A 26,546-nucleotide genomic window follows, 5' to 3' on the forward strand; every position below is an offset into this window, starting at 1 on the left:
AGTCTCTTGGATTACTCAAGCCAGTTATAGAACAGTCTCTACACACCCTCAGTTGACATTATCAGTTGCTGCTGTACAAAGTATCTTGATTTGAATACTTTAAATGTTGCTCGTCTTTGTGCTCATCAACGAATGAGCATGAGCATTTGAGTTCAATTCACATCTGACGGTATAGATGAGTTTTATACTGTGGTATATAACTGGCTTGTGTAATGGAAGAGACTTTAAGCAAAAGTACAACTCTGTAGAAGATTCCCTTTAACAACATACACTTCCATGTTCTTACTTGTTGTTCCTTCTCACTAAATCCATGTACTGAACACTAGCTGCTGTGTGCCCGAGTAGCTCAGGTAGAGCGCTCGCCTTTGAGTCATAAGGTTCATGGGTTTAATGCTGGCCACTGCCACTGTCTGCCAACTTAGTGTATGATTAGCCAAGCTTGTGAAACTAAACTAATATGCTGTGCAGCAGCTATAATTTATTTGATTTTGAACATCCCATCTTGTTCAGATAGTGCCAGTAGGTACTGGCTAGCTGACCCCATTCGTTTCCATTAACATTGCTACAAAATGCTAACAAGATTCCAGTGGGCATTTCTCACTAAAAGTAGTGCCGATTTAAAAAACGTTTTTTCAACTATTTGACAAGAAACATTATTACAATGTTTACATGTGGCATGGTGCAGCCCCACCCCATGGTTTGACTGACAGATTTCATATTTAAGCTCCCTTTCTAAAATGAGATGCACGTGTGTTGTCATGTCATGTGTGCACATGCTGGGTGCTCTTACTCTCTAAATGTCCCCAGGATAGTGTGTTGTGTTACATCCAGAACAACACAAGAGAGCATAGTGGCTCACTGTGTTAAGACCGGTAGATGCTCCAAAGATTGAGGGATCACATCCAACCCTGATTCTCTTACTCTACTCCATAGCATGTTTTGATGGCTAACATCCAGAACAACACTTAAATCACTAATAAAACTGTCCTGTAACAGTGAGCATGGTGGCTCACTGTGTTAAAACACCCTATAGATGTTCCCAAGATTGTTGGTTCAAATTACCATGGTTGTCCTACTGTAATCCTAAAAATCATCATCAGTTAACATCCAGCACAACACTCAAGGATAAGGAAAACATACGGTGAAGCGTGGAACATGGTGGCTCACTCTGTTAAGATTCTCTCTAGCTGTTCCCAAGGTCGTGGGTTCAATTTCATCCAATTTCGGCCTGGGCAAGCATTCATCCTAAATCGCACACTGAATTGCTGTTTCATAAACATAAGATTGTTGGTTAATATTTGGCTTTTGGAACTTTTTCACTCTACATCTAAAAACTATCAGGCTAAGTATTAAAATGTCCTTAACATCTCCCATGCTTCCACAGCATGGGCGATATGTCTTTTATAAACACACGGTCCCTGGTTTGAATCCACTACTTTGAACATTTTCACACCTAAATCCTCTCCAAGCTAGTAGTTGTCACAAACTTTTTCAAAGTCTCTGTGGTGCTGGAGATAAGATGGTGTCCTAGAAACACAGCGTCCCCGGTCATGTCCACCTTTTGGATCATCTTCACTTTGCACCTAAATCCTATTAGAGTAAGTAATTAGTTAGAATCATCTATGTACGTCAGTGCTTTGAAGATTCTTGGTTCAAATCCAATGATTTTTTCCAAGTTTGTATCTGGCTCTAATCTTTAACTGAACAGCATGCATAAGAACTGGTTAAGTGTGAACCACGGTGGTACAGTGGTAAGGTATATGCCTCACACACAATACTATATATACAGTATAATAAATTAGGATTAATTTATTAAAATTGCAAATCTACTCGCAACATAGTTCTCTAAATCCTATTGAGCTAAGAATTGAATTGTCACAAATATCTTTGTTGCCTTTGTTGTGTAGGAGATCAATCACTGTTCTATAAACTCAAGGTTGTTGGTTCAGATCCAGCTTTTGGAACTTTTTCACCCTTACATCTAAACACTATCAGGCTAAGTATTCAATTATAAACAGGAAGAAACATGAATGAATGTTTTCATTGTCTCCGCCACGTCTTCTCCGAAGGCGTGGCCTTCCACGCAAAGCAGACATTGTGAGTTCAATCTCATGCTGAGAAGTCTCTTCTCTTGGTTAAAAAAAGTATGAGATTTTTCCAAGTTTGTGCCAAATTCTTCAGTGAAGAGCACGCAATAGAAGTAAGTAATTGCCAAGAGTACCTTAATGTGGACCATGGTGGTACAGTGGTAAGATACATGCCTATCAGTCAATGGATTAAGAACTCAAAGCTCAGCCTGTGAAGTTTTTTAGTGAAGAGAACTTAATAGAACATGGTTATGAACCATGGTGGTACAGTGGTAAGATACATACCTGGCAAAGCAGATATTGTGAGTTCCAAACTCAGACTGTGAAGTCTCTTGGTAAAAAAAAAAAGTATGAGTTTTTTTTCCAAGTTTGTGCCTGGCTCTAATCTTTCACTGAACAGTACTTATTAGAACATGTTTGAATATGAACCACAAGACAGTGGTAAGATACATGCCTTGCAAAGCAGAGACTGTGAGTTCAAAGCTCAAACTTAAATATCTCTTGTGTGTGCCTGGCTCTAAGTTTTCAGTGAAAAGCATACTTGACCTGTGTAAGAATGAGTCACAGTGGTACAGTGGTAAGATACAGGACTGTGAGTTCAAATGCACCACTTGGCATATTTCCACATTTCCACTCTCAATTTAAATTCTGCAAGGTTAAGTATTTCGTTTTCACGTACATCTTCCATGCCAGCGTCTCAAGCAATTAGATCAGGGGTTTATAAACCGAAGGTCGTAGGTTCAAAACACAAAAACATCACAATAAACAATTATAACTACTAACTGATCAAACTGGTGTGATGAAACAGAAACTGGTTCAAATGCCTCAATAAAAAATAAAACAGCCGTCACATCAGACAGAAGAAATGAAAAAAAAGCATTTTTTTTTTGAATCCCTCAATAAAATAGAACGATTGTCTGATCATATGAATCCTTCAGAAGATGCTCACAAGGAAATGCTTAATGAAAAATATGTACATTTCTTAAGCTCAAGATCAAGAATTTAAAAAAACTATTCAGTTATTTCCAGTTTGACTTTAACTGGACTTTGACTTTAAAAACAATATCCAAAAAGCCTTTTATTTTCTGACCACTTATTATAAAGTGACTATACTACATAGTTGTAAAAGTTAAGAGAAAATTGGATATTACCATCATACAAATACTGTATACTGTTGCTGACCTTTAATAACCTGTAACTACCTTAATCTGTCCAGCTGGAGGTAAACACCTGAAAGACGGATGGGGGTCTTTGTTGTTGACTCCGGGAGTAGGTCATGGTGAGTATCATGGTCAGTATCATGTCAGTGTCATGGTCAGTATCATGGCCAGTATCATGCTCAGTATCATGGTCAGTATCATGGTCAGTATCATGGTCAGTATCATGTCAGTATCATGGTCAGTATCAGGTCAGTATCATGATCAGTATCATGATCAGTATCATATCAATACCATGGTCAGTATCATGTCAGTCCATTCTTCGTCAGTGTGGATAGCCGAAATGTTTGTCCTTTGTAGACAAGAGACATGGAGAAGAAATAACAATAAAATGTAATATATATATATATTGGTCTAGGATATCGCACCAGAGGAGTCAGAGCGTGGTGTTAACCAAAAGTTTCCTATCAGTATCATGGTCAGTATCATGGTCAGTATCATGTCAGTATCGTTTAAGCATCATTGTCGGTATCAATCTCACAATGTGTTGTCAGCTTGTAGATTGGTATTTTTGAAAAATGTTGACCATTGTTGTGTTGACAAATCTTCCCTCATGGGGGTCCCTGGAACAAAATCATTTCAAATGGGAGTCTGTGGACAAATACATAAATTAGGGCTCTAAATCAGCTCATATATTCTTCATGGAGGCTACAGTACATGCTTTCAACGACCCTGTTAATTCATCTAATTTAGTTCTAGCAATGTATGTGATCAGTGATCTGTAATCGATGGCAGACATTAGCCACCATCACAGATGAGCTGTCACAGAAGACTTTGTGGGGTTGCAAGATGCCTCAGTGTTGGTAGCAGATTAAACTGTCTGGCTCTGTGTATAAGCTCACCCACTGACCTCACTAGCTCAAAGCACCATAGACACCAATCGCATTTGCTGCACACACACACACACACACACACACACACACACACACACACACACACACACACACACACACACACACACACACACACACACACACACACACACACACACACACACACACACACACACACACACACAAACACACACTTGCAAACACACACTTGCAAACACGCGCACACAAGTAAGTAGGGCGCTCAGTGACGCATATCTCCGCCAGGTATGGTGGAACTCTATATCTGGGCTACACTATAGATCGGTTCAGACATACTCAGATCTGATCCCTTAGCCTTGAAGGACGGTGGGCTTGAGCTTATAAATTCACAAAAGTTAAGTAGTTTTAAAAAATATATTCAGAGATTGAGTTCCTTGGCCTGCTGGCAGCGTGCATAAGAAATGTGACGCTGGTCTGTGTTTATTATGAGATTCGCTGCAGACAGACACACAGATACAGGGGTGAAAACATAATCTCCCCTGACCCCTGGCCTTCAGTCTTGGCGAAGATAATAATGCTTCATTTTATTGTATTACAGGTATTCAATGTTGACCGTCTACTATAACAAGTCAACATAAGAGTATTGCTTGTGAAAGTGTATGTTTTTCAGTTCATCTTTGCTCATTCAACACTGGGACTTAGTTCAGTTCTGTCACATGTGAAGTAGGCTGTGGACATGTCTATGTGTGCACTGCAGTGGGGCTGCAACGTTAATTGAACTAATTGATTTGATCGATTATTAAAATAATCAATAATCGATAATTTAATGAAATAATCTATGAATAATCAATCCCTGTTTTGGGCATGTGATTATAGGCTAGAACTAAGTCTAAAAAGAAAAAAAAGGGACAAAAATAATTTAAAAAAATGTGGAAATAGCCGATCTACTTGGAGACCGCAGCTATTTTCCCAACGTTAGTATAAAATAATGCTTAAGTGGTTAATTGATGCATTGATCTTGATTTTTGATGTAAAAAAGCACGATTTTCGATTAGTCGATTAATCTGAAAGGTAGTCAATAAATAATAATATTCGATAGTTGCATCTCTACATTTCAGTATAAAAAAGAAACAACTCATTTGTGATCCAGTGCTATATGGAAGCTCTTGGGATGTAGAACCAAGGCCTGGAGGGGGGTTGTTGTGTTCCTAGGGCCTTCGCAGCCATGACAACATAATCTGAATATTTCAGGAGCTGAAAATGAAGAGGATGTTCTGTCCTGTGCTGGAGCAGACTTATGGAAGGTTACCTGTGCTCCCCTCATTCTCTAAACCAGTGTTTCTCAACCTTTTCAGTCTGCGACCCCCCCAAAATAATCATATTTGAACTGGGGACCCCCCCACCCTGACAAGCCCTTGGAATGTAGGAGTTGAGGGATTACATTTTGTTTGACTTGGTTCCACAGATAGCTGAAAATAGCAGATCTACAAGCTCGTAGATTGGCTATTTTCCAAATGTTTGCCTCTTTCTTAAATATTTTGACAATTTGGCCAATGTTTGACCAGTTTTTATAGTGGTTTGTTGATTACTTTTGATGTAGTCTTTTTCTTTTCCTTTCTTTTATATTTTTTGAGGTATTAAAAAGGTCTTAAAAGTCATTAAATTGTTATTTCACTGTCATGTGGGAACCCCCCGGAGGTCCCGACCCCCAGCTTGAGAACCACTGCTCTAAACCAGCAGATAGAGATATGCCTGATAAGCAGGCCAGTGTGCTGCTGTCTGTTGATTAAATGCAGTGGTGGACTAAGTACTCAACCCCAGTACTTGAGTCAAAGTATAGATACTCCTGGTCAAATGTTACTCAACTACAAGTGAAAGTTGCTCAGTCAAATTTGTACTCGAGTTAAAAGTACTGGAGTACTTGCTTTTAAAAATACTTATGTATTCAAAAGTTACAATTACAAAGTATATTTTCTTTAATATCAATGCATTGCTGTATTAAAATGTAGAAATTTTCCCTCAAAAAGTCAAAGATTTTCCAGAAATGTTTAAAAATAATATCAATAATAGTGAAAATAGCAGACTTGCTCACGTGTCACATCGCGAGCTTGTAAATGTACTTTGTTACCGTCCACCACTGATTAAATGGCTTTTAATGAATACATTTTGGCTACTCAGCTTAACTCTGTAAGAGGCTCATTTTATTGCACCATCTTAGTTACTTGTGATGAATAGGGAAGAACTTATGCCAGGGTTTACTTTTGCCAGTTTTCAAAATAAGACAATAGCAGATCAGATTTACACCTAGGGCGAAGTAGGTGGCCAATTTAATGTTGAGAGATTAAATTGGCCTTTTGAGAGATTGGAAATCTCTCAAAAGGCATGAGTGATGGATGTTTAAACAGTGGGTGAAGTCTTTAAACATATTCAAGGGTAGCTGGCTGGCCAAAAACATTTAATGTATTCTCTGGAACCACATGTTTCGGTATGTGGTACTGGCTATTAACATATAACAAAAAGGATCACACAAAAGCAAGTGATAGTCAAAGTATTGATCCTTTATTTTGTATTATTGTTATACACATGCTGCACACAGGGACAGATGGGTATTGTTTTAAAGAGAGCCACAAAATCACCACCTACTGTGGTGTTATCCTGGATACCAGGTCAATAGTGGTCAGAACAGGAACAAGGAAGGCACGGTGTCAAGTTGAAATGGCACATATAAGAGGGGGAAACACAAAGTAACAACAGTGAAAGCAGTAGAAATCCACATGCAAAAGATAGCCCAATGGATTAGAATGCAATGTTGCGTGTATTGCATTGGATGTGTTCTTCCCATCTAAACATGGAACAAAATACACTTCAACCTAAATACTTCTGAGATTAGATTCATTAAGAATACATGGGCTTAAAATGGTAACATTGAAATTTAATATTGCTCAACAAGATATTTTACAGTAGCGATTGTAGCAATACAAAAAGAGAAAAAAAAGGCTGTACATCTGCGTCAAAACCAGTGTCTACAGGCTGAAAAATGCTGTATATTCTAGCTTCAATAAGAACACAAATGGCCAATGCAACAAGCAGTCATAGCAATTCAAGGCACATAGATCTACTGTATATGCATGGTGCTTCATCTATAGGGCCAGGAAAGGAGGCACTGACTGCCAAAGGTTTGATCCTACTCTGCAAACACATCACAAAAGCAGATGCTGGCATTGCCACAAAAAAAACAGAGAGCATACAGAGACCTGCCACGTTTATGCCAAGCACACTTCTTGTGCTATATTGTCGCCGTCGGATAGAAACCTTGCATCTTGACCTTTTTTTTTTTTTTTTTGGACATCATTTAACTACTTAAGATCTATTTAACACGACGTTGTAAAACAGTGTCATGCAAAGCAGTGAAAATAGCAGATATACAAGCTCATAAGGTGTCGTAATCAAGACACGTCTTAAGCTTGTAGATCTGCTACTTTCCCCCCCCACCTATAATAATGACATGCCCAAAATAGAGACGTCAGGTTGAAAATCTGTCAGTGGTTTTCATAAATATTTAACCAATGAAAAGTATTAAGAACTTGTGAACTAAATGAATTACTACAATGGCTCCATTGGAACACAGGTTCTTCTTTCCATTTCCTATAAAGTAACAGTTTTGTACGTACAAGGTTTCCAAGCGACGACGATAACAATATACAGTCAGTATGTAGCTGTAGCATTATGCTTGTTGCAGGCTCAGGCTATCTTTAGTTCAGCTGTTGGAATGGTAAATTGTAGCGTTAATTACGACCAGAATCTCAGATGTCTGTGCATATAGCTGAACCTATACTTACATTACTTTAATACCAGTAATTTCTTCCTCTATATAATATGCCAAGTATACAATTTAGCAACTACAGAGAAATCTTGTACAGTTAGGATACATAGATATAACATTAAAAACAAAAAAAGCTGACATGTAGAGGTTTAAGACTGTAGCCATATTAAACTAACATATCATACATTGCGATAGTATAGGGAATGGATTATTATAATAGCTTTCATGAGTATGAAATAACTTCCAAATGGACTAAAAAATAATCAGCCTATTTTAAAAGTCCTGCTCATTTTCCAAATCAAGAATTTCCAACTCATGAGTGAACACAATATTTAGACACACGATACTTGAATTCAATCAAATTTTGTGTCGAGCAATAGTTATTAGAGTTGATCTAAAATAAGTGTGCTTAAGCACCACCGTATTTAGGTAGTGGCATGTTTCTGGATTCTCACCACATTAATAGATCACAACTCCAGCCAAGACATACAACTGAACACAGTCAAGCAGGAATTACACTTTTTTTTTGCTCCACACATTAGTCTTAAATCTTTGAGTATGTCCAGCCACATGTTCCTGGAGTCATCACATTTCTCCCATGTGTCAGAGATGTTGATGGAAAAATATATATATAATACATTATGGGTTCCAATGGCAGATTTCATTGCATTGGTTTTATTTAAATGAAAAAAATAAGCTCTGTAGCACGGCTACAGCAACGGCTTATTATATTCACACAAGATCACCTCCACAAATCATACCTTGTACAACTTCTGAGACACATGGAATTATTATAATAAAAAAAGGTTACGATTTTTAATTACATTTATTTAGTAGAATAAAACGTCAAACTCTTACGTTAACCACCTTATTTTCAGCACAAATCGAAAACCCTAGGAGGAAACGAGAGCGCTGGAAATCTGTCAAGGGAAACCATTGCCAACTCACTTCTGGTTTTAGGACTACAAAGTCAAGTGCTCTACGGGCGCTGATACACAAAAGCATTTGACTGGGTTGAATGCCAGAGAGGAAACCAAATGGGCGGGGCGAGACATAAGTCTGTAGCGATTGATCTGTAGAGAACGGGTGGAGAGGAGTCATGGGCCGAGGTGCTCGTCCTCCATATGCAGGCTACTGGTGGGACACAGCAGAGGCTGGCTGGAGCAGTTGGTGCTTTGACTTTTCAGGCTTTCTGTCGACTCAGATGACCCTGCGGAGAAGAAGGCAATCTATCGTTGCTGTCGGGCAGAAACCTCTTATCTCCATGTTTAAAATTGTTGTGTTTTTTTTTCAGAAATGAATGCCCTCCTTGATCATCCTACAGCGTCACACAAAACTATCAAAAATAGCAGATCTACAAGCTTGAAAGCTTTTGAGCTGGTTGATCTGCTACTTTTGCTGTTTTTGAATTTGAAAAGTTACAGTTTAGGTTTAGGACATATGAGGTTTCCACCCGACAGAGACGATATAAACAGTGGTCAAACAGAAATAAAGATGCCCAAATGGTAAGTTCTAACCCCTTAAGCCCTGTGTACTTCACCATACGACAAACACTGACAATAGCTTATCTAAAAGCTCACGTGTTGTTGTGAGCTTGTAGATCAGCTATTTCCACTTTATATTTTTTTTCTATTTTACAACTTTTGACAATTTTCAGCTACATGACCAAAATAGGGATATTTTTATACAAATAGAAGTCCCGGAAAAGACGCGCTGTGATTGGCCAGTAGTCAGGAAGCTTGCCTTCTCCAATATGGCGGCCGCGATACAGGTCGCACCAATGAACTGCCGAGGCCAATGAGGTATCTAGGTTTCTATATCTATGGGTTTCCCCACACGAACTGCTCACTTCAGTTCCTTTCCACAACATTTCTATTGGATTAGGGTCAGGACTTTGACTTGGAAATGTAAAAACATTCTTCTTCTTTGTTCCATCAATAAGGGTGTGGTGGGGAAATCAAATGCTCCGCTAGTTCAAGTGAACACACCATCAAGTGTAGTGTTAGTGAACGCAGGCCTGTCTACTAATCAACCAATTCCCTAATAGCACCGGATTATAAAGGCACCCGTTTTATACTGCATACTTTAGTTGACTGCGTTTTGTTCTACCTTTGCTTTGCTGTTGTCCTGTGCACCTTTTTGAGTGACCCCATGTATTAATGTCTCATAACAGAGGTGGTGAGAACGGTCACAACATCAATGTGTATAATTCATTTTAGCATGCCATGCAGCATGGTGAGCCCTGATAATTCCTGTCCCATTGTAGGTTCCCCTGCTGCAGTTTTGCTCCTATTTGTCAAACCAACTGGATTGTTCATTTTTTAGGACTCGTATGAAAATCTGATGATGTTTTAGGTTATATTTATGCAGAAAAATACAAACTTTTTAAGGTTTCAGAAACGTTTAAGCGCCCACTGTATGCATAATAAACAATCACCAGATGCCTTGACCACATAAGCAAATAAAAGAGAAAAGAAATTGCCAACATGCTTGTAGATCTGCTATTTGTTTTTGACAAGTTCTGGAATGTTTCACCTGTAATGATATGCCCAAAACAGGGACGCCAGGGTGAATTAATCTTGCACAAAGAAGGAGGGATTGTAGGATCCCTGGTAGGATCAGCACAGAATCCAGTGAAAGCAGTGGAGCACATTGGGAGAAGCAGGACAGACAGGAAAGTCTACTAGGGCTGCAACCATCCATCGGTAAGGATTATTCTATTCCATAGCTTTTTTTCGATTAACCCATTCAATCCGGGAACACATCTGTGTCACTTTAGATTTCTTTGGCTATTCAAAAACAGCATATACAAGCTCATAGAGCGGCACGCTCTATGAGCTTGTAGATCTGCTATTTTTTTAAACAAATCTTGAAAATGTGTGCAAATCTTTGAATATTTATATACGTTTTTAACTCAAATCTTTGCTTCTGCAAGGGGGTCCCTGGAACAAAATACTTTAGGAATCGATTACTAAATCGACAATTCTATTAATTATCAATACAAAATTATAATCAATGAAATCGGTAGTTAAATTAACTGTTGCACCCTAAAGCCTACAGTACATACCACAGTTATTCCTCCATACCAATAGAGCAGGAATCAGGACCTAGAGCTGCCCAGAAGACAGGCCGTATGGAGGACAGGGGACAGAGAAGGAGCAGTGTTAGGGAAAAGAGAAGGAGAGACAAGACAAGAGCACACTTACTGTAGTTAGATGCAAAGCACAGAGAAATGTCAGCCTCAGAGAAAACCAGCAAGGAGCCATGAATGGTAGAACACCAGAAGAGGTATATTGGGAATTCAAGAGGCGAGATGTGATCCCAAACTGGATGCTTTTCGTCACAACGCTGTTCTGTAGTTGGTGTTTTCATGCTATAGTTTCTCCAGTAAATGCTGGCTGATCTTGTGGATAATTACCTGTAGATATACTAACATTGGCTTTATATGTCGTTAAATCTCCACTCTCCAGTATTCCATTTGTACACTCAGAGTCCAATTAACATTCCGGATTTCTGGATTTTGTTCTGCGGCAGAAATGGCTGATCTAAAATCTCACAACGCATCGCAATGCAACACTTTGTGAGCTTATAGATCGGCTATTTTAGCTGTTTTGGAAACTCTTTGAACATTTAGGGATGCCAGGTTGAAAGTAGTTAAAAAGGCCCCTCTGGGGTCCTCTTTATTCTCGATTCGTTACCAACACAGGGGGTTCTCACCTGGCAAAGACAGATCTCCCGCCGGGTCGCTTTCTGTTTTGGTCAGGCTGCTGTGCTCACTGCTACAGTCCTGTAGGATCTCCCCTCCTGAATGGAGCCGGTCCTCTGGAAACACCCAGGACAAGTGAAAGAAAATGTGTCATTAAATTGGAAACGGGAACAAAAAATTGAAAGTCGTCAACTTTCATTCTTAACTCATTCACTGCTAGACTTATTTCTGGCTGCGTTTTGCCCACTGCCAGAGATTTTTCATAGTAAAAACAAAAGTACACAGGAGCCGAGATACTGATTTTTTAAGTAATAAGTTAACCAGGAAGTGGGTCTGTGGGTCAAATTAAAAAAGAAAAAAACTTTTTTTTTTGAAAGATTAAAAAAAAAGTACGTTCTTGGCAGTATTGGTAATTGGAAATAATTATGTTTTTTTGCGTTCTTGGCAGTAAATGAGTTAATACGCCCAGATTTTTTTGCGGTTATTCTATCGATAACTTTTTCAATTCATCGAATAATCGAGAAGCGGTGAATGAATCGATTACCACTGACATTATTTTAAACTTTGTCACACAACGGTGTCATACAAAAATACTGTAGATCAGCTATTTTAAATAGTTAAGAATTGTCGTTACATTTCTAAAGGCTTTTGCAGAGAATGACATGCCCAAAATAGGGATTGATTATTTGTTGACTCTTTTATTAAATTATTGATTATCGATTAAAAAATATGTAATAATCAATTAGTACAATAAACTTATGTTCTACTGACTTTAATGATGATGAAGAGAGAACTCACCATCATCTGGAGACAGGGATTCTGCTACATCCTCGGCTGCAGTGGCCTAGAGAGAGAGAGAGACAGAGAGAGAATGATAGAACATTGCTAACCCATTAAAACCGGGAAAGCATCTTTGTCATTTCAGATTTTTGCGATGGCAATTCAAAAATCACAGATGTACAAGCTCACAGCACACACACTGCGAGCTTGTACATCTGCTATTTCTTTAAAGGACAACTTTGTTTTTTTACAACCAAGGTTTATGTTTTAGATTGTAATTAAAGTAAATAAAAGATGTCCGGTGGCTAAATATGTATTTTTTTACACAATAACCCGGCGTTTTCTTTATTATTATTTACAGTAGCTCTTCTAGCCCCCAATAACTCACATCTGGCCATCAAAGACCACAGGACTTTTTTATTGTGTAAAAAAGGCATATTTAGCCACCGGACAGAATGCCCCCGCCCACTGTAAAAAATATCGCTAAAATTGCTAAAACTATAGAAAGCAGTAAATGAAAAAATATATAACACTCATCTTTTATTTACTTTAATTACAAGCTAAATATAAACCTTGGTTGTAAAAAAACTAAGTTGTCCTTTAACCTTATTTGAAAAATATACAGTAGATCAATTTGGGGGTCCTTGGCACGCAAAAGGTTGTAAGTACTACTGATTGAGAAGGCAAATCGGGCCACAGGCCTTAACCCATTAAAACCGGGACTATTTTGACTATTCAAAAATAGCAGACATACAAGCTCACATGCTCACATACATCCGCAATTTTTTTACATTTTTGAAAAAAAAACGTGTGAGAACTACTGATTTAGAAGGCATTTGTAGAATCGGCCTCAGGCCTTAATGGGTTAAAAGCTGTTGACTTCAGATGAGGCACATGAAAAGGTCAGATGATTGACGAGTCGGCAGGGTTACCTCCGTGGGGGCGGGGCTGCTGGACAGCAGTGTGTTTGGCTGGGCGTCAGACATCTCAGACAGCTTCTCCTCATCCTCTTCTTGGATAGGAGAGGATGGAGACCTCAGGGTGCTTGGAGAGAGAGAGAAAAGAATGAACGTAGAAAGGCAATTTATAGAACACGTCGGCCAATTCACTTCAGATACCCACATGGGCATCGTTTCACTCCAACGGAGCAATTCTCTTCGCTGCAGGCAGTGGTGGAAAGTAACTAAGTACATGTACTCAAGTAACTGTACTTAAGTACAATTTTGAGGTACTTTTACTTTACTGGAGTATTTCCAATTTGCAATACTTTTACTTCTACTCCACTACATCATCAGAGGCAAATATTGTACTTTTATTCCACTACAATTATTTGCAAACTTTAGTTACTAGTTACTTTATAGATTTTGATTATTATTACAAAACAACTTATACAGCCCTATTTAAACTTTGGCCATTTGATCTACAAGCTCACAACGCGTCGTTTTGCAACACGTTGTGAGCTTGTAGATCTGCTATTTTCAAAGGATTTTTATACATTTTATACATTTGAAAACTTGGGAAATGGGACCTTCTGCCTAACGAGTCTTTTTACTTTTGGTAAGTACAGTTTGATAGCAATACTTATGTACTTTTACTCAGGTACATTTTGAATTCCGGACTTTTACTTGTAACAGAGTATTTCTGCATTGCAGTATTGGTACTTTTACTTAAGTTAAACATCTTAGTACTTTTTCCACCACTGGCTGCAAGTTCCGACCCACCGCAATGTCAACAAGACAGATTGCCATGGACGGGGCTGAATGCGAATCTGTGGTGCTGTGTCGGATGCTGGAGATGATGATAAATTGAAAAGGCAGCAGCCTTAGGACTGAATTTAACAAGAAACCTCTGACCAGCCTAAAGCTAAAGAGCTAATGTACTGCTGTTGAAGCAAATTGGACAGTCTCACACACACACACACACGAAGCTGAGAGGGATGTTCACTCAAGACGGCTGAAACAAGCACTTGCCATAGCACTCGCCCTAGCAAAGGCTAAAATGTAACTTAGATACCATGTTATGTAGACAGATGCCAGGTCATTGTTGATCTGGCATCCGATCCGATTTTTTGGGATATTCTACCGTGATGATAGGTTCTTGGTTTACTTATGTATTAGTTTAGCAGTAGATTACTATTTTATTTCTATAAATTAGATGTATTACCTTGTGTTGTCCTTGCTTACTGTAAATCGCTCTGGATTAAGAGCGTCTGCTAAATGCCTAAATTGTAAATTGTAAGTTGAAATCTAACCCGTTACTAAGGACATTCTCTCAGCTTCACTCAATTAGGGCATCCCTGCTCCCTTGAAACTCTTAGTTACAGTATTGAAAGTTAACAGTACATGAAGCTACACTATGCAATATAAAAAATTAAGTATCTATCAAAATCACGCAAACTCATAAGATCACCCATGTAAATGTCCATTTAGCACAAAGCGCTTCAGTGGGCTGGTACAACCAGTGGCACGAGTATCACAACCTCTCGCTGCCAACTGGGCCGTCAACATAATGTGAAAGCTCTTTAACGGTAGACAAAGCGGTTGAGAGCATTGCATTGTGAGATGATGACATTATCGTCAAATTACCTGTCCGGCGACTTGCTGACTTTGCCTTTCTGTAGGCCTCCGTCGCTTAAATGCTCCGGCGAGCCCAGCTGTCTGCTTTCTCCTCCCAGGCCTCCTGAGAAATTGATGTCATCATAGAGAGGCGCAGAGGGGACGGCAGGGGACACCGACCGCAGACCGTTTAGTGCCTCCAAAAGTGAGATGGGTTCAAAGCCAGGAGGAACTGAATCCGAGCTCTGCAGAAAGACACACAAAGACTATTGGTGGCATTCTGAACCTGATAAAGACTCAGCAAAGGGATGCATACTGTATTCAAAAGCTCCCTTTGAATAAAAAAAGGTCCACATTCACATATAAATTATGTGGACTTTTAAGGCCTGATTTATGCTTAGTTGCACATCGAAGATAGCAGATCTACAAGCTCGTAGAGATGTAGAGCTATTTTTCAAGTATAAATCAGGGGTACGGTCCAGAAGCAAAAAAAGATTTGAAGGTCTGTGTTTACTATTTGTATTCAGTGGTTCCTGCAGCCAACTCTGAGTGACTGCCAAGCGCCAGCATCTTGTTTCAGAAAGCGGCTGCCTCCGAGCGCTTCAAGTTCAAATCAGCTCAGCTAGTCAGAGTGTCACTTTTTTTCAGATGGCACTTTTCACAAACTGACCAATCAGAGTAGAGGAGGCAAGAGAAATGGAGATAAAACTAATATTATATTTGGAGTTATTTTATATCATGAAAAGCAGTCACTTTTTTCAGGCGTTTGTGCAAGAGTGCCTCTCAGAACCTTTCTACTTGAAAAAGACACCTAGTGGACAAGGCCTGAATGTTGTTTTAGGACCCTTAAGAATTGCGATTCACATGGATTAACGCAAAATAAAATCTCACGACTGAAAATGTTTGTATGACCAAATCCTAATGTGCGATTTGTGAATCAGTGTAGAAGGAGCCCCCCCCACACACACACACTAGTGCCCTTTCCTAAACAATTAACACAATATGTAAAATTATGATGCCGTAGTAACATTGTTCCTGCTGTTCTACATACTGCCAACCAGGTGAATAAATCACAGATTGAGGCTTTAACCTTTGCTTATATATGAAATATTCAAGACTATTAAGATGTCATGGAAGATGTTTCAGAACCTATTGTTAGTTTGACCACTTTGAATGCTCTAATCTTAAAATAATAACCAAAAATAGCCCATCTACAAGTAGATAAGCTATTAGATAGACTTGTAGATAGGCTATTTCGCTGCGCAACATGCTTCCATAGAAGGCTCTCGAGGATTGCATGGAATCAAAATGACTGAAATCAGACTGAGCACTTTAATCCATGCATTAAGCTGGACTGGTGCAACGTACCGAGTGCTCATCGTGGTCCATAGTCTGTGCCAGGACGGGGCTGAAGGATACAGGGGACAGTGCTCCAGGCTTCTTCCGTACCGCTCGGATCTGCAGCAAAGCTCGGAAAGCTGGAGAGAGAGGACGACCAAGGGCACATTATGCACAACAGGACTGAACATGTTCCATCAAAGATAATGAATTCTATTGAAAACCAGTGGTGGAAGAAGTTGCTTTTTACTTAAAAGGTAGGGTAAGTGATATTTTTTGGTTAAAACAAAAAGTATTTTGTTAAAAGGTTAAAGCACTATATTCTGATAGTAATCATTGCTATAGAGTGTTTGTTCAGTAACAGGAGTCTCCCTGTCTCTCCAGCTCTTTAATAAACAGAAAATACATTTTCCGGTAGGTGTCAATCTCAGCCAATCAGGAGAAAGTACCCATTTTTAAGCTTAAGTTTTATAGTGTTCCAGTTCCAATTTTGTCTGCTCATTTCTTAGTGTCATCACTTCCCATTTCACTTGTTTAATCTATATCCTGATTGAGTTCTCTATCCTAATTGGATAAAATTGTTAATGAAACTGAAACGAAAATGCATTTTCTGTTTTATAAAGAGCTGGAGAGACAAGGAGACTCCTTTTACTGAACAAACACTCTATAGCAATGAGTACTATCAGAATATAGAGCTATTTAACACTTATTTTAACCAAAGAAAATCACTTACCCTACCTTTAAGTAAAAGTACCAATACCACAATATAAAAGTTTTTCTTTACAAGTACTGGTATCAAAATATACTTAGATTACCCAAGTAAAAGTACAAAAATAGCAGATCTACAGGCTAACAACACGCCGTTGTGAGTTTGAGATCGGCTATTTTCTAATAGCCTAAGAAGTATTACAATAAGGCTTTGAGTGGTTAATGTATGTTATTGTTTTGTAATAATATTCTAAATCTGCCAAGTAACTAAACATGCCAAATAACTGTAGTGGATTAAAAAACTACAATATTTGCCTCTGAGATGTAATGGAGTTGAAGTATAAAGTCATAAAAAAATTGAAATACTCAAGTAATGGTACGTCAGAATTGCACTTTAAGTGCAGTACTTGAGAGTAAATTCCACCACTTGTTGAAAACACTCTCTTACGCAGTCTGCAGATGGGACAATTGTTGGCCTGGTAACGCAGAGTGTCTGCGCAGGAATTGCAGAGACACAGGTGTCTGCAAGGCAGGATGAGTGTGTCTCGCAGGTCAGAGAGACACACGACACATTCGTTGCTGTTGTCGCTGTTCTCGTCGTCTGTTTGCTGAAATGACACGTTCAATCGATCAAAGTTAGTGACGCACGACATGCTGCCGAAATGGGACATTAACCCATTAAGACCTGGGACGCATCTGTGTCACTTTGAGCTAAAAAAAGCATTATTTTACACTTTTGGCCATTCAAAAATAGCAGATATACAAGCTCATAGCGCGGAACCGAGTTCCCCCGCTACGAGCTTGTAGATCTGCTATTTATGAAAAATCGTGAACATGTGTGCAAATCTTTGAATATATATTCTTTTAAAGCAAACATTTTTAACTCAAATCTTTGCTTCTGGGGGTCCCTGGAACAAAATATTTTGAGATGGGGGTCGGCGGCCAAATACATATAATTTTGGGGGTCTTTGACATGAAAAAGTTTGAGCACCACTAGTATGTAAATAGAAACATACGTTTTTCATGAAACTGTTGGGATTTAGAAGAAATTTGTATCTGTGTGGTTTTGGATTTTAGCCATATATATATATATATAAACATAGGTTTTTCAGAAAACTGTTAAGATGTATATGGCATATCATTGCTGTCAGGCAGAAACCTCTCATCTCCATATTTATAGATATATATACAGTATATAGATATATATATATATATACGTTTTTTTTCGTATATTAATGCCCTACTTGATCACAATACAGCGTCACGCAAAAGTACCTAAAGTAGCATATCTACAAGCTCGAAAAGCTTTGCCATTTTTTTTATTTGAATTCTGAAAGGTATGAGACATATGAGGTTTCCACCCGACGGAGACGATTTGAAGATGCTCAGCATTATCATTCAGACATAATATTTCCATTGAAAACCTTGGTTTCTTGGTTGTTTTTGTTCTCGATCCCGTAAATCTCCTGCAGCAGGTAGCTCACTCGATCCACCTGTTTTAACACAAAACATGAATAAGTCAAGTGTGTGGAAATACTTTTAGCCCATTGGCGATAAAAACTAATATCACTTGCAAATAGTGAAAATACCTTCATACAAGATATGTGAATAAGAATGATAATAAACATACAATCTGCTTCTGCTTCAGAGGCTTCACAGAGAAACTGCCATCAACATGCTGGAAGTAAAAACAAAGATCTGTTCACATCATAGAAAACTTGAACTACTATACATTAGAACATAAATGCACATTCTACTATTAAATCCATGCAATCCGGGAACGCATCTCTGTCATTTCAGATTTCTTTGGCTATTAAAAAATAGCAGATATACAAGCTCATAGTGCGGCACTCGAGCTTGTAGATCTACTATTTTTGAAAAATCTTGAAGATTTGTGCAAATCTTTCAACATATATATATTTTTAAGGCGAACATTTGTGAAATACTTTGTTCCAGGGACCCCCAGAAGCAAAAGATTTGAGTTACAAATGTTCGGTTTAAAAAAATATATATATTCAAAGATTTGCACACATTTTCGAGATTTTTCAAAAATAGCAGATCTACAAGCTTGTAGATCTGCTATTTTTGAAATGTAAAATGACAGATGCGTTCCCCGATTGAATGGGATAATGAAGTGTAATTCAGACTAAGAAGCTGTACTTACTCTTTCAAAGGCTGCCAACAGAACATGGGCATGTCCTAGGCAATCTGGAAAGGACACAGGATTAATGGTTGTTTTTATACAAAGCACCTTACGACACCACGCATGGATAATAAAATAAATTTAAAAATGAAATAAAACTTTTGTCAATCAAAGATTTCATTGACCAACTTTCTTAACATTTTACTGTAAATGTACATTTATACTTGTTGATACTCTTGGCAACCCCCGCCACGTAAATTTGGAATTAATCTCATTTGTATTCTTAAGGTTGCAACAGCCAGAGGATATACAGTCTCTCTCTCATCACATTGTTTTTCAGCTGTCAACATACCGTCTCCTTCGTCAACCACAGCTTGGATCACCATGGGGAAAACACCTCGGTCTAGATCGAAGTTCAGCTATAAAAAGGTAAACAAGAAGATACTGCTGTTTTACTGCTGTCATAACAGAAAGAAATCTCCAGAATGAAAGGTTTTTAAATGTTTATGTTGGGCTAAATGTGGGTGTAGGAAGGATAGGCATCAACACCAAAGATCATGCATGTCACACTGAATACAAGAACACTCCCCCCAAAACACGCTCGCCTTGGGTCAAACCCGGCGACCTCGCAACGGTCGCCACCAGGTATTCCTAAACGTAACCTCAGTAAAACTATGCCTAAACCTTACCTTATTCCTAAACGTAACCTCAGTAAAACTATGCCTAAACCTAACCTTATTCCTAAACGTAACCTCAGTAAAACTATGCCTAAACCTAACCTTATTCCTAAACGTAACCTCAGTAAAACTATGCCTAAACCTAACCTTATTCCTAAACGTAACCTCAGTAAAACTATGCCTAAACCTAACCTTATTCCTAAACGTAACCTCAGTAAAACTATGCCTAAACCTTACCTTATTCCTAAACGTAACCTCAGTAAAACTATGCCTAAACCTAACCTTATTCCTAAACGTAACCTCAGTAAAACTATGCCTAAACCTAACCTTATTCCTAAACGTAACCTCAGTAAAGCTATACCTAACCCTATCCTCAGTAAAACAAATACAAGAATACAAGAACCGCTGGGGGGCGAGCGGCCCGCGAAATAAATAGGGGTGGGTGTTTTGGGGCGAGCCTTCCGGTAACCGTCACACTGACAGTGAATTAAGATACTTACATCCTCCTCTTTCCACTCAGTGAAATCAATTTTGAACGACGGCATGGAGAACTGTTGGCTCACGCCTCGCTTGTAGTGCACAGTTTCAGAGACCAGTGCTGGAACCTTGGGGTTGTACCTATGCAGATCACATATGTTATTATAGTGTACAGTTTATAAACTGAAACTACCTATGCAGATCACATTATGGTCAAATGACAAGAACATGGTCACGAAAAACAAAGTTACACTTGCATGAATGCGTCTTTATATTCCATCACCAAAGTGGCAACAAGGAAACGGGCAAGAGGGACCGGTGACAACTGGACATTCTGCACTAGGACAGTGGTTCTCATCCTTTTTAGGCCGTGACCCCCACCCAAAATAATCATATTTGAACTGGCGACCCCCCCCCCCGACAAGCACTTGGAATTGTAGGAGTAGAGGCATTACATTTAGTTAAGACTCAGTTCCACAGATAAATATTGTGAAAACAGACAATCTACAATTGAGCTTGTAGATAGTCTATTTTCACAATTTTTGCCCCTTTCTTAGATTATTTGACAATTTGGCCAATGTTTGACCAGTTTTTATAGTAGTTTGTTGATTACTTTTGATGCACTTATGGTTGTTTTCTACTCTCTTTTTTTTCCCCAAGGTATTAAAAAGTCCTTAAATTGTCACTTCACTGATATCTGGGGACTCTCCCAAAAGCATGTCCCGACCCACAGGTTGAGAACCACTGCAGATGGCTAATGATGTCAAAACAAGAAGTATCATCTGCACCATTCATTAGTGTCTAATTTTCTCATAAGTAGAAAAGCTTGAAAATGGACACAGACTGGTCTCATTATAAAGTAAATTATAATGAGGCTCTTTTCGAGGCTTACACTTTCTATGATCCAGGATCTGAGACTAGGGAACAACTAGCACAGCACAGAGAGAGAGATATGTTCTTTGGGATTACTAACTCCTGTTTTACTCTGGTGATATAGAGGTATAAATGCTGAGCTTGTAGATCTGCTATTTTTGAAAAACCTGTGAGAATGTGTGCAAATCTTTGAATATGTATTTTTTAAAGCGAACATCTGTAAAATATTTTGTTCCAGGGACCTCCAGAAGCAAAGATTTTAGTTAAAAATGTTGTTTCAAAAAATATGTTTCAAAGACTTGCACAACTTTTCACGATTTCTTTAAAAAATAGCAGAGCTACAAGCACGCTTGTAGATCTGCTATTTTTTAATTGCCAAAGAAATCTTAAGATGACAGACAGTACATTTATACTTATTGATAGAATGTACATTATGCTCAGTTAGACCCAATGCAAATGTCTAGTTAAATCTAACTACTTCATTTTCATCATCTATCTTGGTTTGGCTCGCTCTTATCTGTACATATTCTGTGTTTCACTCTCGCTGCTGTCGCTGCTGTGACACTTGAGTTTCCCCACAGGGATCAATAAAAGGTTTTATCTTATCATACATCTTCTCTTCAGCCTTATCAAGGGTATCCATGGTGACAGTCTGCTGGTTGCTAAGAACCCACCACATCCTATCTAGGCTCTGCACTGCAGATCTCAGTACTCATAAAACACAGTATGATATCTTTGGCTCGGATTCCCTTGAAATCAACCCTTCTGTCCATGAGACCTAGAGCTCTAATAAAACTGATCTACCATGTGAGACAGATTTGCAGACCATGTTCATTTTAATAATAAAAGACCTATACACTGGATTCAAATAAGGTGTGTGATTAACCAGTTAACCACACAAAAACAATCTAATTTTTTTTTTTTTTTAATTATGCATTGTGAGCTTTTAGATGAAAAAAAGAAAAGAAAACATGGCCAAAATTGGGACATCAATTTTGGGTGATTTGGTTAAAACAAAAAGGTAATTTTTTAAATGTTAAATCTCTATATTGCGATAGTAATCATTGCTATAGTGTTTGTTCAGTAACAGGAAACCCCTTTTACTGTACAAACACTGTATTTAACACTTTCCTCCTTTTTTAAAACAATACACAAACACATCTAATTAACTATGAGCTGCATGTAATTGAGTAGTCTGAATAAAAGTTTTAGGAATCAAATTCTTACACAGCCATCCCATTGGAGAACTCCTCGAAAGCTTGGCAGTACAGGGTGATGGCTACCCGTGCATCTGCATCAAAGGTGAACTCCACGCCATATAAAACTTTTGGCTTCGCACCCTCCTCTGTTGTTGCATCAGAGTCATCTTTGTACCTGGAAATCCAAGATTTGAATTATTTATTGAATTATTTGTGTTCTTACAGTTACAACAGCCTCTTAACCCATTAAAACCGGGAAATCTGTCATTTTAGATTTCAGCGTTGGCTGTTCAAAAATAGCAGATACACAAGCTCACAGCTTCATGCTGCGCTGCGAGCTTGTACATCTGCTATATTTAGAAAAATCTTGAATAATTTCGATCATGAAAAGGTTCGATAACTACTGATTTAAAAGGCATTTGTAGAATCGGCCTCAGATCTTAATGGGTTAATTTGTAATAGCTGTGACATTCACATCATCATTTGAAATCACACTTTACCTGACTAAGCGTAGAGAGTCCTTTCTAATGTTAACCAGACTCCTGAGAGTTTTCACAGGCTCGTGGGGGGCAGGAGTCACATACGGAAACTAAGGAACCACATAGAAATCAACATTCATTATTTGTTTGGAAAAGAAACATTGTTGCATACAAAAAAATTAACTAAAGTCAATGAAAATAATGTGACAAAATCGTCCATTCTAATGTTGAGTAATTTGGCTTTGTTAAAGCAACCAAGATGTTCACCTGCACAGGCCTATGTCCAAGATAGTTGAGGTCCGTGTTTTCTCCAAAAAGGTATCCCTCTGGATGTGGTGTGTCAAACTTCTCTCCTCCCATGAAGAAGTGGCTAGCAAAGTAATTTCCTGGACACAGGATGAATTGAGCAATGATAAATAAATGAGACATTGAAAGATGCAATCTGCCACACTGTTAAAGGAGTAAAAGGACCACTTCATCCATTTATCTTCATATAATTGGTCCTCACTAATGCACGTTATAATATGGTACCATTTTTATCTACTCTGTGTCTCAGAGGACGGCTGTGGTGGACAGTTCAGAAACCCGCCTATCAGTGACATCATCGATGGGGAATCGAAGCAAATAAACTGCAGGCTTTCTATTCCTGGAAAATTAGCATGCTATATATTAGAAGCCATTGTTCTCGCATTAATAACAAATTAAATGCCTACTTAATGCCTAACGATGATGTCACTTGCTAGGCAGATTTCTGAACTGTCCACAGCCCTCCTCTGAGACTAAAATGGTACCATATTATAATGAGCATTACTATGAAGACTAATTATATGAAGATATCCGATAGGTTGAAAGTGCCTTTTTAATGACTGTTCATTATTAACCGTTATATCATTTCAATTATTTCAAAGCACTTTTTGTATACCAACCGCATTTCTGCATACCAAATGCTAAATGAAAGAAGTTATTGACGTATCAACCTCTAAATTAATTAACATAAATTACAATGTACTTTCATTATATCAATTACAACTTAATTCAGGTTCTCTACATGTTTACATGTTTGTTTATATATCTATGATAAAAAAAAAAAAGAATATGTGTGTGGGTCTTCATTACTGATGCAAAAATGAGAATACAAATGTTATTTATCCCGCCAGAAGCGGCACAGCAGTTAAGGTACAGATACAGAGAGATGTACTGTAAGATACAGCAGGGTGTTCCCTGCTTAATGCTTTTTCAACCTATAGGCAATTCAGTGTAATGCCAACCAACCAACAAACACTGTAACAGGAGCATGACCATCAACGGCTATTTTGATCAACTTTTAGTCAGTTTTAACCACATGAACACTATTGTGTCCACTATTCTGGGCAGGTCAAAATAGGTGAACACAGCAGATCTACAAGCTCACAATGCATCATGTTGCAATGCATTGTGAGATTGCAGATCTGCTATTTTCAGCAAAGACATTGGTATAAAGGTAACAAAATGAGAGGCGGTCATGTATCAATGCCGCCACGGTGAAGTCTGCTACCTGGGAGGGCATGGGGGTGGTCTATGGCCCTGTGTATCTGGAATACATTAAATATATGTAATATCACAGCCATTCTAGGGCTAGGGTTTCATAATCATATCAATTATCTCCATGACAAAAGCATATAAACAACAATTGTTTTGCAGATACAGGGTGAGTATTGGTCTTACTATGCAATTGACCACTATGCAATGCAACTTAAGTTGGGGTATTTTCTTATAGTATCATCATATTTTGAGAAACTGTATCTATGCAAAGTATCACTACATTATAAGACATTTATAAACAATGTAGGGCAAAAGGTTCTGGAAGAGGTGTGGCCAAAATGGTAAAGATTATAAATGCAACAATTGCACTGTTTGATGATCGAATGATTGAATACTTTATTAACAGTTTGCAAAAAGGTAGGTAGAGTCAGTGGTACGAGTGCTAAAAGGATAACACTAAAAGCCCTGAGGGCTTGTTTCCATTGTGGTCCTGTGTGATGTATGTATTGTCATCCATTCTGAGGCTTACATAGACATGGCTTTATTATTTTACGACTAATACAATCTGCATACGCATGTTTACAAGCACTGTCTACTCGTCTGTGTTTATGTTTAGATGGCCAACCTCCACAAAAGGAACGGTATTTCCCCCCCCCCCCCATCAGTGGGACACTGACATCCATAGAAAGGTATTTGTTGGAAGCTTCTTTCAAGTCGCCATTATAATGTGTTGTGACACCGATCGAGATGGACGACAGGACCGGTCACTCACCTGATTTGGGTGGAAATCTGTAGGCCGAGTTAGCCTGGATATCAATGTCCTCAACCCCAGCGATCCTCCGGCTAAGAATGGACCCCATCTTCCTCTACTAGCCACAGTTAGCTTAGCTTAGCTTAGCAGCTAACGATGGTATCGAAGCGTCAAGCTTTTGGCCGCTAACTGGTGAGGACTGATGTTGTCTACAGTTGACACAAACACTGAGAGGATGTTCTGTGCACTGTAAACAAACGGTGAGGCTAATGAAACATTGCACGCGTTCACTTTGGTATAATTGGTGTAAGGTTGAAAAAGTGGTGCTAACTAACTAACAGCAGGAAGACGAGCTTGTTGTTGTTGCCGAGGCTGCTGTGGTGCTAACCACTGTTGCCAGGTTATGTGAGAGAAACAAGCACTAAGCAGCCGCCAGCCAGGTCTTTTGATTGATTGATTACTTTAGCAGTTTGCAAAAAAACAACACAGGAAAGTACAGTTCAATGCAAAGTCTGCTAAGAGGATCTTAAACCCAAGAAAGCCTATGGCTTGTTTCCTTTGGGGTCCTTTGTACTCAATTCATCGAAACATTAATGACAGTTATGTACATATAAACAATATATACAGTAAACAGTTCAGTTCGACAAGCCCAAAGTTGCTTATAACAAGCAGACATGGCAACACTGGGTGCTAACAGTACGTAACAACACATGAAGCTCATTGGCTGACCCCGAGATGCGTTCGATCTTCAACACCGGACCGCCCGTCAGTAGCGTGAATGAGTAGTGCAGGGTTTCCCAAACAATGGATCGAGACCCATTTTTGGGCCAGGGACCCATTTGTATGTAAATCCCCCCCCCCTTTTTTTGTTTTGTTTTTCATTTCCTATGATTTGATTTTTCATTATTATTTTTAAAATATTTATAAAAAAAAACTTTTTTAAAATGTTTTTTTTTCTCCAGAAAGAATCCAACATTTTTCAATAAAAAAGAATAAAATAAATCATAAATAAATAAAAATGAAAGAAATAGTGAAAATGGCTGATCTACAAGCTGTAATGATTTTTATTCTCTAGGTCATTCAAAGTCTGGTCAGATGATGTGGATGAGAGAAGTTCATAGGAAAACACAAGGTGATGTCTCAGTTATAGCAGCATAGAAGAAGAGAGATGCATCGGGAGTCTCAAACAAGCGTCCAAGTTAACATGTTCTAATTTATTGAAAGACAAGCAGTCACATATATATATTGACAGAATTAGTGTTGGACAGCCCACCGAGGTCGTCTCATATGGGCGTAGCTATTACACAAATAAATTATGCCTATATGTGTAAGTGAGTGAAGTTCATCAGGTGAGATAAGCGAAGACATCGGCAGGGCCCCTTTGCCACATCCTGGTTTGT

General features: G+C 38.5%; 1 protein-coding gene across 2 annotated transcripts; it reads right to left on the reverse strand.

Moving 5' to 3' along the window:
* Nucleotides 1-6,653: 6,653 nt before the first annotated feature.
* Nucleotides 6,654-25,524, reverse strand: mgrn1b (mahogunin, ring finger 1b). 2 transcript variants are annotated; one of them, XM_080447897.1, is made up of 17 exons: nucleotides 25,168-25,524; nucleotides 23,142-23,260; nucleotides 22,896-22,984; nucleotides 22,424-22,570; nucleotides 20,347-20,464; nucleotides 19,522-19,588; nucleotides 19,191-19,234; nucleotides 18,657-18,704; nucleotides 18,451-18,519; nucleotides 17,475-17,634; nucleotides 16,349-16,458; nucleotides 15,011-15,225; nucleotides 13,358-13,469; nucleotides 12,444-12,489; nucleotides 11,657-11,761; nucleotides 11,007-11,052; nucleotides 9,037-9,149 (listed from the first exon to the last, which is right to left on the reverse strand). In XM_080447897.1, exons 1-16 carry the CDS (start codon nucleotides 25,253-25,255, stop codon nucleotides 11,012-11,014), a joined length of 1,578 nt encoding a protein of 525 aa, XP_080304023.1. In that variant the 5' UTR covers nucleotides 25,256-25,524; the 3' UTR covers nucleotides 9,037-9,149; nucleotides 11,007-11,011. The 2 variants fall into 2 exon arrangements, with proteins under 2 accessions (XP_080304022.1, XP_080304023.1); XM_080447896.1 differs by lacking the exon at nucleotides 11,007-11,052 and having other exon boundaries at nucleotides 6,654-9,149.
* Nucleotides 25,525-26,546: the final 1,022 nt, after the last annotated feature.

The sequence above is a fragment of the Gymnoscopelus braueri genome (genome assembly GCF_963280865.1).
Source record: "Gymnoscopelus braueri genome assembly, chromosome: 13".
Taxonomy (NCBI): domain Eukaryota; kingdom Metazoa; phylum Chordata; class Actinopteri; order Myctophiformes; family Myctophidae; genus Gymnoscopelus; species Gymnoscopelus braueri.

Coding starts and splice junctions, on each gene's coding strand:
- mgrn1b (XM_080447896.1), bottom strand. CDS start 25,255: ATGGGGTCCATTCTTAGCCGGAGGATCGCTGGGGTTGAGGACATTGAT. Junction 22,571..22,895: donor GACTCTCTACGCTTAGTCAG/GTAAAGTGTGAT, acceptor TTGGATTTCCAG/GTACAAAGATGACTCTGATG. Junction 20,465..22,423: donor TTCTCCAATGGGATGGCTGT/GTAAGAATTTGA, acceptor TGATCTGCATAG/GTACAACCCCAAGGTTCCAG.